The sequence below is a fragment of the Felis catus genome, chromosome F1 (genome assembly GCF_018350175.1).
Source record: "Felis catus isolate Fca126 chromosome F1, F.catus_Fca126_mat1.0, whole genome shotgun sequence".
Lineage (NCBI taxonomy): Eukaryota > Metazoa > Chordata > Mammalia > Carnivora > Felidae > Felis > Felis catus.
Window position 1 is genome coordinate 15,525,418 of NC_058384.1, and position 15,377 is coordinate 15,540,794.

Below are 15,377 nucleotides of genomic sequence, written 5' to 3' on the forward strand. Positions count from 1 at the left end.
TGACAGCTCAGAGCTTGGAGCTCGAAGCCTGGAGCCTGCTTCCAATTCTGTGTCTCTTTCTCTCTCTGCCCCTCCCCCACTTGTGCTCTGTCTCTCTTCATCAAAAATAAATAAATGTAAAAAAAAATTTTAATCATAAAAAATATAAAACAGAACAGAAAGAAAGATAGCATGGAGTCCAGTTAAAATATCTATATTGTCAAACCTACAGAATAAGGGAAATCTAAATATACATGTGTGTGTGGAGAGAGAGAGAGAGAGAGAGAGAGAGAGAGAGAGAGAGAGAGAGAGAGGAGGAGGAAGCTAAAGAAATGAGCAGATTTTACTAAACGACGAAATCCCACCTCACAGGTAAATTTTAATTTGGATATAAAAAGTAATAGTTGTAGGAGCGCCTGGGTGGCTTAGTCAGTTAAGCATCTGACTTCAGCTCAGGTCATAATCTCCCAGTTTGTGAGTTCAAGCCCCGCATCAGGCTCTGTGCTGACAACTCAGCCTGGAGCCTGCTTCAGATTCTGTGTCTCCCTCTCTCTTTGCCCCTTCCCCGCTGGCGCTCTTGCTCTCTATCTCTCTGTCTCTCTCAAAAATAAACATTAAAAACAAAACAAAAAAAGTAATAGTTGTTTAAGAAGAGGACCCTGAGGGGAGCCTGGGTGGCTCCGTCAATTAACTGTCCGACTCTTGATTTCAGCTCAGGTCATGGTATCATGGTTGGTGGGATTGATTCTCATGTTGGGCACAGAGCCTGCTTGGGATTGGGGTTCTCTCTCTCTCCGTTTATGTCACTCCACTCCCTTGCTTGAGTGATCTCTCTCAAAATAAATAAATAAACCATATAATTAAAAAAGAAGGAAGAAGGAAGAAGAAGACAAAAACCCCGAGCCAAACAATTCTTAATATATCCTTGCTCCAGAATGTCTTCCCATAGCTTTTCTTTTGAAAGAGGGAGAACAAACTTTTCCTCTGGAAATAGCTAATATGTCTTTTCTAATAGAATTCTTCAGTTAAATGGAAATTTTCTGCCTCTGTTAGAAAACTGTTAGATTCTCTATATAGCTTTTAGAGCTTCCAGAGAGACTTTGTGAGTGATTCACACCCACACTGTCTGGAAGCAGCATGTGGAACTCACACGGAGCCACACTTGAAGCAGAGGCAAGGACAGAGCGTCTGGAATTACACGTGCTGAATAGGGTAAAACAAAAAAAGGGTGATTCATACCTAAACATTCTTATAAAGCCCTACATGTATTTTCTTAACTTCAGTTGGCATGAGTAACTTTGCTTTTATAAATATTAGAAGAAAGTGTGGTCTTTTATAAAATATATATTCAGTAGAAGGTAAGATCTTGACTTCTTTTCTGACCATGGCTTAGACTACAGATTTGGCACTTTTCACTTGACCTGGAAGGAAGCAGATTTTAAAATTACATTTAATTAGCTTGTCATATAAAACAAAAATGAAGCCAGTTGTAAAATAATTGCCAGTCTGAACCAGTCATTAATCAAGCCTTGGGGTTGGTATGTCAATTCTAGTATTCTCCTCCACCTTTTTTTTTTTTTTAATTTAAAGATATGAGGTCACATTTCCCATATAATTGGTATTATTGTTCCTAATTCTGCCATTGAATAGAATAACTGAATAAACTGCTTAACCTCACCAGTCTTCACTTTCCTCCTTGTAACTTGAGGGGGTCATTTGAGAGGTCCCATCAAGACTAACACTTCCATCATGTGAAGGTATAAGATACTGGGGTGCTTGGAGGGGGTATAGAAGACCTGAGGGGGGCAGAGAGGTGATTCTTCCTTAGTGATGAGAAGGGAAGGAGGGAGAGGTGATGGACCAGGCTAACAGCAGTGGTAGAACAGAGAGAGAGGGTGAGAACCAGATTGTACCAGGTCTTAGTCATCTCACTTTTGGACTATGTTGGTCTCACTTCCTCTAGTCTCTTCTCCATCCATTTTATAAGGAAAGCCATATTATTCTCTCCTACTGAATCCTTCTTCTCTGCTTACCCCAAAGCATTTAATGGCAGCCCTCTGCCCCGGATAAAGACCAAACTTCTAAGCTTATAATTCAGTACTTTTAATGAAATGAGCACCAGTTAACTTTTCAACCTTATTTTTCACTTTTCCTCACAGACTTCACTATAATTAGCCAGATGGATCCTGGCCACTTCCCCATTCCCACCTTCAAGCCTTTTGTCATCCTATTGTGCCTTCATTCCAGAACTCCCTTCATATTCCAGCCTGGCTACCCATCCTTTCAGACAATTCCTCTTTCTTCATGATGCTTCCTCCTAATAGCTAGGCTTCTCTGAACATACACAGTACTGAGTTTATCTTTTCCAGTTTGTAGTTTTCACAAACTAGGTAGTAGGCTGCTTAAAGACAAGGACGGTGTAAAGCATCTGTCTCCCTTCAGGGGACCTAGGAGTGTGCTATCTATGCATATGCTCAATAGACGTCTGGTAAAGATGGCAAGGGATACTCTGCCATACTACCTAGATTAGATTGTCTTAACCTTTAAAACACCATAGCCCCTTTTGATTAAAAAAAAAAAATCTTGCATACTCATAATCCAACATTCAAAAGAATGGGTTCACATCATATACAAAAAATAACTTAGATTGGGCCATAGAGCTAAATGAAAAAAGCTAAAACTACAAAAGTCTTACCAAAAAGCCCATAAGAGTAAGTGCTGGTGACCTTGGGTTAGGCAATGTATCCTAGATATGACACTGCACACATAAGCAACAAAAGGAAAAATAAGGTCAACTGGACTTCACACTTAAAGGCTTTTTTGCTTCAAAGGACACAATCAAGAAAATGAAAAGATAATCTACAGAATGGGAGAAAATATTTGCAAATCACATATCAGATAAGGGAATTGAATTCAAAATACATAAAGAACTCTTACAAGTCAACAAGAAAAAGACAACCCAATTTAAAAGTGGGCAAAGGAGTCCAAAAGACACATCTCCAAAGAAAATATACAAATAGCCAGTCAGCACATGAAAAGATGTTTAACATGATTAATAATTAAGGAAATGCAAATCTGAACTATATTAAGGTATCACTTCACACCCACTAGGATGGCTAAAAGTTTTTTAAAAGACAATGATAGGGGGTGCCTGGGTGGCTCAGTCGGTTAAGTGTCCGACTTCGGCTCAGGTCATGATCTCAGTTTGTGGGTTCGAGCCCCGCATGGGGCTCTGTGCTACCAGCTCAGAGCCTGGAGCCTGCTTTGGACTCTATGTCTCCCTCTCTCTCTGCCCCCTCCCCTGCTCATTCCCTCTCTTTCTGTCTCTCTCTTTCTCTCTCTCAAAAATAAATAATAAAGATTAAAAAAAAAATTTTTTTTAAAGGACAATGATAGATGTTGATAATGTCGTGGATAAATTGGAATCTTCATATACTCTGCTTATTGGAAACATTCAGCAGTTCCTCAAATGAAGAGGCAGAGTTACCATATGGCCCAGCAATTCTCCCAAGAGAAATGAAAACATGCAGTCATACAAATTTGTACACAAAAGTTCACAGCAGCATTATTTACAATACTCAAAAGCATGGAAAGTTAAATATGAATCAACTAATGAATATATAGGTAAGTTTGGGTAAGTTTGAATCCATATAAGAATATTATTCAGAACAAAAAGGAATACGGATGTTACAACATATATGGACCTTGAATACAGCATGCTAAATGAAAGAAGCCAGACACAAAATGGCACAAATTGTATGATTCTATTCATGAAATGTCCACAATGGGCAAATCTTGTCCAGAATGGGCAATTCTATAGAAATACAAAAGATAAATGGTTGTAGGAACCTTATGGGAAGGAGGGCGGGGGGAGGGGTTACTGCGAATGGGTATGGTGTTTCCTTTTGGGGTGTTTATGTTCTAAAATTGGATGGTGGTGATGATTATATAACTCTGTGAATATATTGAAAACCAGTGGATTGTGCATTTTTAATTGGTGAATTTTATAGTATAAGAATTAAATCTCGGGGCGCCTGGGTGGCTCAGTCGGTTAAGCGTCCGACTTCGGCTCAGGTCACAATCTCGCGGTATGTGAGTTTGAGCCCCGCGTCAGGCTCTGTGCTGACTGCTCAGAGCCTGGAGCCTGTTTCAGATTCTGTGTCTCCCTCTCTCTCTGACCCTCCCCCGTTCATGCTCTGTCTCTCTCTGTCTCAAAAATAAATAAACATTAAAAAAAAATTTTTTTTTAAAAAGAATTAAATCTCAATAAAACTGATATTTTAAAAATTCTTAGGGATGCCTGTCACCAAGTGCAGCTTCCCCATTGACAGGAGACTGTTCCCCCAACAGGATTTTCAAAGCACAGTTATAATACTGAAAGCGCTTTTTCAAATTCTGCCATTCTATCTCCTAGGAGGACTGGGTTTCCTAGTTGAAAATCAAAGGCATAGTAAATTATATAAAATTAATTAATAATGGCAACAATATCAATATGAGACATTCTCTACAGAAATAATAATTGTTACTAATATTGAAGCTAATAATAAATCTAGGGAGTTATATCATACTTGTATCATGAGCTTGTAAAAGGTTAATGAAGATTGTCAAAATCAGAAGTTGTTAACCTCAGAAATAACACTGAACATTGAATATTCATCTTTTCTGACATTCAAACCATTTTTATCCAAAACTTACGTGGTGTTGCCATTTTTGTGAAGATAGGAGTCACAATATCTTCCAATTGTTGTTTCTGCTCCAAAAGCTCGCTGAGAGAAGCTTCCAAATGGGTTTCCAACCATTCATTTTTTATACGGCATGCACTGAGGATGGTATTCTAGAGATAGAAACAGAACTTACTTTCTACTTGTTTATTAAAAAATAAAACTCTATAGTATCTCTGAACTAGCACTGTGCAAGAGAACTTTCTGTGATGGTGGAAATGCTCTATCTGCATCGTCCAATGTAGTCACCATTTGACATTTATCCACTGAGTGCTAGAAAAGGGACAAGTGTGACTGAGGAACTCAATTTATTTAATTTTTAATCAATTCTAACTTAAAATAACTACATGTGACTAGTGGCTGCTATATTGGACAGTGCAGCTCTAACATTAGTGGAATGTTGTGTAAAATAAAACTCATAATTTACAGTCCTGAAGCCCTGGGCCAGTGTACATCCTCTCCCTAATTCTTTATTTTCATTGAGCCCTGTGACAAAGGGAAGTGTTTGCAAAGGTTGGAGAATAGGTGGATGGTATGAACTGGATGCAACTCAACAGGAAGTTTATTCCCTCTCAGAGGGTTCAGAAGAGAGGAAGTGCCAGAAACGCAAGAAGAGCTCCACCTCACTGAAAACTTCTCAATTTGCATCAAAGCTATCTTGGCACACACACAGCAAACTGAGGGTGTCTGATTTAAGATGTTTATTGTTCTGTGGTTCATAATAAGAAAGAGAAAAGAATGCATTTTTTGCATGTCCTGTCCCTATTATTAAATAGGCAGTAGTGTATGCAGAAATCAAGTGGATTTGGAAGGATGGCCATAATATATTATTAAAAGAAAAAAAAAGCAAATTAAGGATAAATATATAGTTTTATAAAAATATAAATATAAATTTGTATTTATATTTATATATTTTATAAATATATAGTTTTATAAAAAAACAAAATCTTATAAAACTGTATGTGTGAATACATGTGTTTATATAACTGAAATGGTGAAATTTGTATGGTGAAACTAACACAAGATTGTTATCAGAACCCCAGGACAGTAAGACTGGAAATGGAAGAAAGGAAGCTAGTAAGTTTGCTTTAGGCATTTCAATTTTATTCTAATTATTACTATTTGTATATAATATTTTCTAGCTCAAATAACCAAATATTTAAAAATTGAAATTAAAAGAACTTTTATAGTACCTAGTTGAACAGAGTACTGTCTGTGCCAGGAAATTTTTCTTTCTCAGATTTAATAGCTGCAATAGCTACTCTAATAGAACTTGGCCTATATTTTGTTGGTTTCATAAGAGATTTTGTAAACTGTTTTACAAACCACAAGTGAAATGTGTCACTTATATTCTCAGACTTGGAGCTGTCTTACACTTTTAGCAATAGCTAATTCTTTTTCATCAGAATTAGAAGTCACAGGGAATTCACAGAACATCTTGCACAGAAATGCAAGAGATCATTTAAAACTAAACCACATTTCTAGTACCTGGAGCATATCTTTTTATTTTAGTGTACATCCAAAGCAATAAATTAGTCCACATGTAATGCTTAGTATATGGTAAATGTGGCAAGCTGGCTTTAGAATTAGCTGTCTTTATATTTGTGCCTTTGTTTACCATCATGTATAATATGAAACATTAAGAAATATGTAATGTATATATACATAGATACTAAAATATGATGTATATGTAAGTTTTAAAGCAAAACTTAATGACATGAGTATCAGTAGAACTCACTAATCAACAGAATAACCAGAACATGGCCGGTACTATTAACACTATTTCTGTGCTTCTCCCCTAATTTATCCCCCTGCCCTCCTCCAACAGATCACCACAATCTGTGTTTATAACTTTGCTTTTCTTTTTTAATAGTTTTACCCCATATGTAGATATCCCTAAACAATATAGTTTCATTTTGCTTGGTTTTGAGCTATAAAGCTCAAATTTCTAGTCTTTGGTGATTTTTTCTTCACTTCAACAATACATTTCAAAATGTATTTATGTTGTTGGATGTAATACTTAGTACATGTATCTCTATGTCACTCTTTAATATCATTTCATTTAATTTTTATCATTCTCTTTTCACTAGTTTACTAAGGAAGGAGGGAAGGAAGGAAGGAAGGAGTAAGGGTAGATAAGAGGGAAGGAGGAAGCAAGGGAGGGAGAAGACACCAGCAAGGACCACGACCTACCTCTAGAGCATTAGTATAAGAAATTAAAGATAAAAGGCAAAATTCTCAAAAGACCTCTGAACAAACAGTAGTCACAATGCAGTACCTTGTCTTCCTTAAAGAGCTTCCCTGGTCCCTTTTCTGTGTCTGTAACAGCTGCAGAGACCTTTGCAATATATTTTTTCAGAGTCAGCCTTGCATCTGAAGGAACAGGACAATAAATAGCACAATAAGACAAAGACTAAAAAATATGCTCAACTATTTCCACTGTACTATTATACATCCAGAGTTTATAAAGACTGTATGTAGGAGATTTGTTGAGGTTGCTTTCACTGAATTTCAAGATAGATAATACTCAACTAGCACAGTGCTTTGGGACACTAACTGTGTTCCTACAATAATTCCTAAAATTTTGAAGACAAATAAACATGTGATACTTAATCCCAACGAGATCATATTCCATTAAAATATCTACTCTGGAAGGACACCTGGGTGGCTCAGTTGGTTGAGCGCCCAACTCTTGATTTTGGCTCAGGTCATGATCCCAGGGTCATGGGATCAAGCCCCCTGTCATGCTCCACACTAAGTGTGGAGCCTGCTTAAGATTCTCTCTCTTTCCCTCTTTCCCCCTTTCCCTTGCTCACACTCACTCTCTCACTCTAAAAAATAAAAATAAATAAAAATAAACATAAAAATAATCTACTCTGGAGAAAGGAACAAAAACTCATTTCCAATAGACAAACTGTCACTTGCTTTACCCTTCATGATCCTTCAAAATAAATTCCAAAATAGCTTTTCTCTTTAAAAAAAAAAAAGTGTTTAAAATAATTCCATTCACTATAGCACCCATAGTAATGTCATCACAAAATCTGCAAGACTTGTTCGAATACAATTACACTTTGAGAGAAATAAAAGATTCAAATAAATGAAAAGGCTTACCATATTCCTAGATGGAACAACTGAATATTTCAAATTGTAGCTAAACTCCAAATTAATTTGGAGGTTGATGTATGTGCTCCCTGTGGCTGCTATACCAAATTGCCACAAATTTTTGGTGGCTTACAACAATACAAATTTATTCTCCCACAGTTCTAGAGGCCAGAAGACTGAAATTGGTATCAGTGGACTAAAGTCAAGCTGTTGGCAAGGCTGAATACTTCAGAGGGCCTTAAGGGGAAAACCCATTTTCTTGCCCTTTTCAACTGCTAGTGGTGGCCTGTGTCCTTGACTGGTGGGGGGGGGGGGGGTTCCTTCCTCCATCTTCAAAGGACCATAGGTCTCACCTGGATAATCTAGAATAATCTCTCCATCTCAAGATCCTTAACTGAGGATCTACAAAATCCCTTTTGCCATATGAAGAAACATTCACAGGATCCAGGGATAATGACATATATATATCTTCGGTAGCCATTTTTTAGCTCATCACAGCCTGCCCTAAAGTTCACACCTATCCCACAAGCAAAACACATTTACTCCATCCCAACATTCAAAAGTCTCAACCCATTACAAAATTAACCCATGTCCAATGCTCATCTAAAATATCATCAGCTCAAAAGTCTCATATCTCATCATCTAAATAATCTAAACAAGCTATGGGTGAAACTTTGGTATGATGCATAATCCTGGGGTAAGATTCCTCTCCATCTGTATAGACTTGTGAAACTAGAAAACAAGTTCTCTACTTCCAAAATATAATGGTAACAATTGTAGACATTGGCATTCATAAAGGGAGAGAGTGAAAGGAAAACAGGAGCCACCAGTCCCAAGCAACTTTAGAATCCCACAATGCAAATCCTGTTAGGTGTCAAAACCTAGCAAGAATCCTCTGTGGCACAAGGCTCCATCCTCTTGGACTGTGGCTCCAGCCTGAGTCATCCTTTTTGAGGAACGGTAGCATGTGTTTACAGGTGAATAGTCTCATCAGTCCATTTACTGTCTGTAGGGTTTGGGGAGTCCAGCAGCCTTTTTCTGTTTTGTTTTCTCTACTTCCCTTTGTTCAAACTGACAATGTTTCCTACCAGTACAACATTCTCAAAAATGCTGTGAGTCTCCTTGCAGGTCACAGAGACTCGTTTCATTAAACAAGAGGCTCCTCCACAGGTCTTTCTTGGATAATTTCATTTCTATTTCTGACTTCTGCTAAGATGGCTGAGGGGAGCCATGAGTCACACACCCAATCTTCTCAGCACCCACAAAACACTGTCCAACCACACCCATGCCTTTTCTACAAAGCACACTTTCCTAACAGTGAATCTTCTAATTTTAGCACTGTTGCTACCTAGATAGGCTGAGAATTTCCCAAATCATCAAGTCCTGTTTCCCTTTTAACATAAGAGTTTTTTTCCCTCAATTTATCATTCCCCTCTCACATTTTATTATAAACAACAAGAAGAAACCAGGCCATGCCTTCAATGCTTTGCTTGGAAATCTCTTCAGCTACATGTCCAAGTTCCCCACTTACAAGTGTTGCTTTCCATATATGGACAGGACACAATTCAGCCAAGCTTTCTGCCATAACCACCCTTCCTCCAGTTTCCAATAACATGCTCATTTCCTTCTGAGCCCTCTCCAGCAGCATCTCTAACATGTTTCTACCAATAATCTGCTCAAAGCAACCTAGGCTTTTCCTATTCTGCACCTCAAAAATCTTCCATCTACTCATTACCCAATTCCAAAGCCACTTCTACATTTTTAGGTATTTGTTACAGCTACACCTCACTTCCAGACACCAAAATCTGCATTGGTTCCCTATGGCTGCTCTAACAAATTATCACAGACTTGATGGCTTAAAACGTTAATTTATTCTATTATAATTCTAGATGCCAGAAGTCTGAGATTGGTTTCACTGGACTAAAGTCAGGCATGGGTAGGGCTGATTCCTTCTGGAGGCCTGAGGAGAAAACCTATTCCTTGCCTTTTTCACCTTCTAGCAATTTTGTTTCCTCAGATTGTGGCTTCTCCCAATACCTTCAAAGTGCATCACACCAATCTCTGCTTCTAGCATCACTTCACCTCTTCCTCTTCATGTCAAACATCTACTTTCCTCTTACAAGGACACTTGTGATTATATTTAGGGTCCATCAGGAGAATCCAGGATAATGTCTCACTCTCAAAATCCTTAATCATATCTGCAAAGTCCATTTTGCCCTATAACATTCACAGCTTGCAGTGATTAGGACCAGATCTTCAGGGGCCATTATCCAGTCTACCATGATCAGCGTACAATTTCATGAAACTCCACATAGGAGTTTTTGAGAGACTTAAAAAAAATCACTATACAGAAGAAAATGGCAACACAGTAGGAGGACCCTACACTTGCCTCATCCCACAAACCCAAATAGACAACTGTCAAATCATCCTAAATACCCCAGAAATGAACCTGAAGACTAACAGAACAATTCCACAACTAAAGGGTGAGAGGAGGCCATATTGAAGAAGAAGACGACGATGACGATGGCGACGAAGGCAGCGATGACGAGGAAGGCAGCGGCAGAGACTTAGACAAGTCAAAGGAATGCCAAGACAAAGGAATTCATCCCAAATGAAAGAACAAGATAAGATCATGGTCAGAGATCTAATCAAAACAGATATAAGTAACATGCCTGATCAGGAATTTAAAGCAACAGTTATAAGCATATTCATAGGGGTTGAGAAAAGAATGGATGACTTCAGGGAGACAATTACCACAGAGATAAGAGTTAAAAAAGAATCAGTCAGAGGGGCACCTGGATGGCTCAGTCAGTTAAGCGTCAGATTCTTGGTTTCCGCTCAGATCATGAGCTCATGAGTTCAAGCCCTGCCAGTAGAACAAATCAATGAAATCAGGAGCTGATTCTTTGACAAACTTAATACAATTGATAAAGCTCTAGCCAGACCTATCAAACTGAAAAGAGAAAGGACCCAAATAAATAAAATCACAAACAAGAGAGGAAAAATAACAACCAACACCACAAAAATACAAACAATTATAGGAGAATATTATGAAAATCTATATGCCAACAAACTGGACAACCTGAAAGGAATTGGTAAATTCCTAGAAACATACAGACTCTAAAACTGTAACAAAAAATAAAAAACGTTTAACAGACTGATAACCAGCAAAGAAACTGAACCCATAATAAAAAGTCTCCCAACAAACAAAAGTCCAAGGCCAGATGGCTTCACAGGAGAATTCTACCAAACATCTCAAGAAGAGTTAATACCTATTCTTCTCAAACTGTTACAAAAAATAGAGATGGAAGGAAAACTTCCAGATTCATTCTATGAGGGCAGCATTACCCTCAATAGAACTAGCAAATGGAATCCAACAGTACATTAAAAGAATCATTCATCGGGGCGCCTGGGTGGCGCAGTCGGTTGAGCGTCCGACTTCGGCCAGGTCACGATCTCGCGGTCCGTGAGGTCCGTGAGTTCGAGCCCCGCGTCGGGCTCTGGGCTGATGGCTCAGAGCCTGGAGCCTGTTTCTGATTCTGTGTCTCCCTCTCTCTCTGCCCCTCCCCCGTTCATGCTCTGTCTTTCTCTGTCCCAAAAATAAATAAATGTTGAAAAAAAAATATTTAAAAGAATCATTCATGACGATCAAGTGGGATTTATTTCTGGGCTGCAAGAGTGGTTCAATATTTGTAAATCAATCATGGTGATACACCACATTAATAATAAAAAAAAAAAGAACCATATGACTGTTACAATAGATGCAGAAAAGCATTTGAGAAAGTACAACATCCATTCATGATAAAAACCCTCAACAAAATAAGAGTTAGAGGGAACATACCTCAACATAATAAAGGCCATAAATGAAAAACACAGCTAATATCATCCTCAGTGGGGGAAAACTGAGAGCTTTTCCTCTACAGTCAGGAACAAGACAGGGATGTCCACTCTCACCACCATTATTTAACATAGTACTGGAAGTCTTATCCAAACAGTCAAATACAAATAAAAGGCATCCAAATTGGCAGGGAAGAAGTCAAAATTTCACTATTTGCAGATGACTTGATACTGTATAAAGAAAACTGAAAAAATAGCTAGAACTGATACACAAATTTAGTAAAGTTGCAGGACACAAAATCAACATACAGAAATCTGTTGCATTTCTATACACCAATAATGAAGCAGCAGTAAGACAAATTAAGGAATCAATCCCATTTACAACTACACCAAAACCCATAATATACCTATGAAAAAACCTAATCAAAGAGGTGAAAGACCTGTACTCTGAAAACTACAAATCACTGATATAAGAAATTAAGGAGGACTCAAAGAAATGAAAAGACATTCCATGCTCGTGGACTGGAAGAACAAATATTGTCAAAATGTCTGTATAACCCGAATCCATCTACACATTTAATTCAATCCCTATCAAAATACCACCAGCATTTTCACAGAGCCAGAACAAACAATCCTAAAATTTTGTATGAACCACAAAATACTCCAAATACCCAAAGCAACCTTGAAAAAGAAAAGCAAAGCTGGAGCATCACAATTCTGGACTTCAAGTTATATTATAAAACTGTAGTGATTCAAAACAGTATGGTACTGGCACAAAAATAGACACATTGATCAATCAAACAGAACAGAAAACCCAGAAATGAACCTACAGCTATATGGTCAATTAATCTTTGACAAAGCAGGAAAGAATATCCAGTGGGAAAAAGACAGTCTCTTCAACAAATAGTGTTGGGAAAGCGGGACAGCAACATGTGAAAGAATGAAACTGGACCACTTTGTTACACTGTACACAAAAATAAATTCAAAATGGATGAAAGACCTAAATTAGAAACTTAAAACCATTAAAATCCTAGAGCACACAAGCCATAACATCTTTGACACCAGCCACAGTAACTTCTCTCTAGATATGTCTCTGGGGGCAAGGGGAAAAAAAGCAAAAATAAACCATTGGACTAAATAAATAAATAAATAAACAAACAAACTATTGGGACTTCATCAAAACAAAAGGCTTCTGCACAGGGAAGGAAACAATCAACAAAACTAAACGGCAACCTGAGGAATGGGGGCAATATTTGCAAATATCTGATGAAGTGTTAGTATCTAAAATACAAAGAACTTAACACTCAAAAAACAAATAATCCAATTAAAAAATGGGCAGAATACATGAATAGACATTTTTCTTTTTTTTTCTTTTTTTTTTTTTAAAGAACACTTTTAGTACATTTTTTTTAAATTTTTTTTCAACGTTTATTTATTTTTGGGACAGAGAGAGACAGAGCATGAACGGGGGAGGGGCAGAGAGAGAGGGAGACACAGAATCGGAAACAGGCTCCAGGCTCTGAGCCATCAGCCCAGAGCCCGACGCGGGGCTCGAACTCACAGACCGCGAGATCGTGACCTGGCTGGAGTCGGACGCTTAACCGACTGCGCCACCCAGGCGCCCCATGAATAGACATTTTTCAAATGAAGACATCCAGATGGTCAACAGATACTTGAAAAGATGCTCCATATAATTCATCATCAGGGAAACATAAATCAAAACTACAATGAGATATCACCTCAATGAGATAAGCCCATCATAATGGCTAAAATCAACAACACAAGAAACAACAGGTGTTGGTGAGGATGTGGAGAAAGGAACTCTCTTGCATCGTTGGTGGGAATGCAAACTTGTGCAGCCACTATGGAAAATAGTATGCAGGTTCATCAAAAAGTTAAAAATAGAACTACCCTAAGATCTAGCAATTGCACTATTAGGTATTTACCCAAAGAATACAATAGTACCAATTCAAAGGTATACATGCATCCCAAGGTTTATAGCAGCATTATGTACAATGTGGAAACAGGCCAAGTGTCCATCCACTGACAAATGGGTAAAGATGGTGTGGTATATATATATATATATATATATATATATATATATATATATATATATATACACACACACATAATGGAATATTACTCAGCCATAAAAAAGAATGAAATCTTGCCATTTGCAAGGACATGGATGGAGCTAGAAAGTATTATGCTAAGTGAAATAAGTCAGTCAGAGAAAGACAAATACCGTATGATTTCATTCATATGTGGAATTTAAGAAACAAAACAAAGGATCAAAGGGGAAAAAAAGAAAGAAACACACCAAGAAACAGAATCTTGGGATGCCTGGGTGGCTCAGTCTGTTAAGCAGCCAACTTTGGCTCAGGTCATGATCTCATGGTTCATGAGTTTTTGTCCAGCGTCAGGCTCTGTGCTGACAACTTGGAGCCTGGAGCCTGCTTCAGATTCTGTGTCTCCTTCTCTCTCTCTGCCCTTTGTCCAACCCGCCCCCCTTCAAAAAATAAAAAAAAAATAATAATAATAAAAAAGAAACAGAATCTTAACTATAGAGAGCAACTGATGGTTACCAGAGGTGTGGTGGGTTGGGGATGGGTGAAATAGATGATGGGGATTAAGGAGCGCACTTGTGACGAATAAGGTCATGTAGGGAAGTGCTGAATCACTAAATTATACACCTAAAACTGTATTGAACCGTATGTTAACTTACTGGAATGGAAATAAAAAACTTAAGGAAAAAACTCACTGTAATGCTCAACTGTGCCATCTGTAGTACCTAACAATCTTCTAAGCCTCATTCATCTATCTATAAAGTGAACATAACAAAAGAGGTTACATTGAGATCTACATCTGGAACAGTATTCATGCATAGGGACCAGTTAATTGGTATTCTTGGTATTCCTTGCTTCCAGCACCTCAGAACTTCAAACTCATCATTCGCATTGCAAGCAAAATTAATTCCCTAAACTGGAATCTAAGGTTCGGATTTTGGCTCTGCTATTTGGTAACCTGGAGTCAGTGGTGGTCCCAGAACTCCAATACAGGATGGAACTTAGGAGAGGCATTAGTTGGAAGGCGGGATTAAAGGGCTTGTTTTGAAACTGCATTTCTATAATAAGCATGCTGATTTTACTGAAAGCACATGTTTATTTTGGTGGCTTGCTAGAGAAAGGGATTTATTGCAAGCATCCTCTTAATGCCACCATACCTGTGTAGTGCATTCAGCTTGCTATAGAAAAATATCACAGACTAGGTAGATTATAAACAACAGAAATTCTTTTCTCATAGTTCTGGAAACCAAGAAATCCAAGATCAAGGAACCAACATGGTTTGCAGTCTGATGAGAGCCCTCTTCCTTCATAGCTGGCACCTTCTCACTATGTCTTCACATGGTGGAAGGGGCTAGGGAGCTCTGTGGGAACTCTGATAAAGACACTAATCTTACTCATGAAGGTTCCACCCTCATGTCCTAAGCACCTCCCAAAGGCCCTACCTCCTAATACTACCACACTGGGCATTAGTATTCAACATATGAACTGGAGGTAGAGGGGGACATAGACAATAGGACCACAGTAATACCTTAACCCCTCTCAGCTTTATCTACAAAAGGAAGTATTAGGTACAGTCCTCGGAAGATTGTCGTAACTAAACAAAATCTAGCAGAGCATGTGGAAGTATCTTGGCACAGTGCCTGGAACACGGTAAGCTTATGATTAGGTCACT

General features: G+C 38.1%; 1 protein-coding gene across 6 annotated transcripts in view; it reads right to left on the reverse strand.

Moving 5' to 3' along the window:
* Positions 1-15,377, reverse strand: part of ANKRD45 (ankyrin repeat domain 45) — a 47,729-nt gene that overhangs the window by 3,047 nt on the left and 29,305 nt on the right. For 5 of the 6 annotated variants that reach the window (XM_011290879.4, XM_045048826.1, XM_045048828.1 and 2 more), the window contains 3 exons: positions 6,979-7,073; positions 4,675-4,813; positions 1,219-1,400 (listed from right to left, as the gene is read on the reverse strand). In XM_011290879.4, the coding sequence (XP_011289181.3) occupies positions 1,369-1,400; positions 4,675-4,813; positions 6,979-7,073 (266 nt within the window). In that variant the 3' untranslated portion in view covers positions 1,219-1,368. The remainder of the gene's footprint in view (positions 1-1,218; positions 1,401-4,674; positions 4,814-6,978; positions 7,074-15,377) is intronic. The other variant, XM_045048827.1, reaches the window with a different exon arrangement.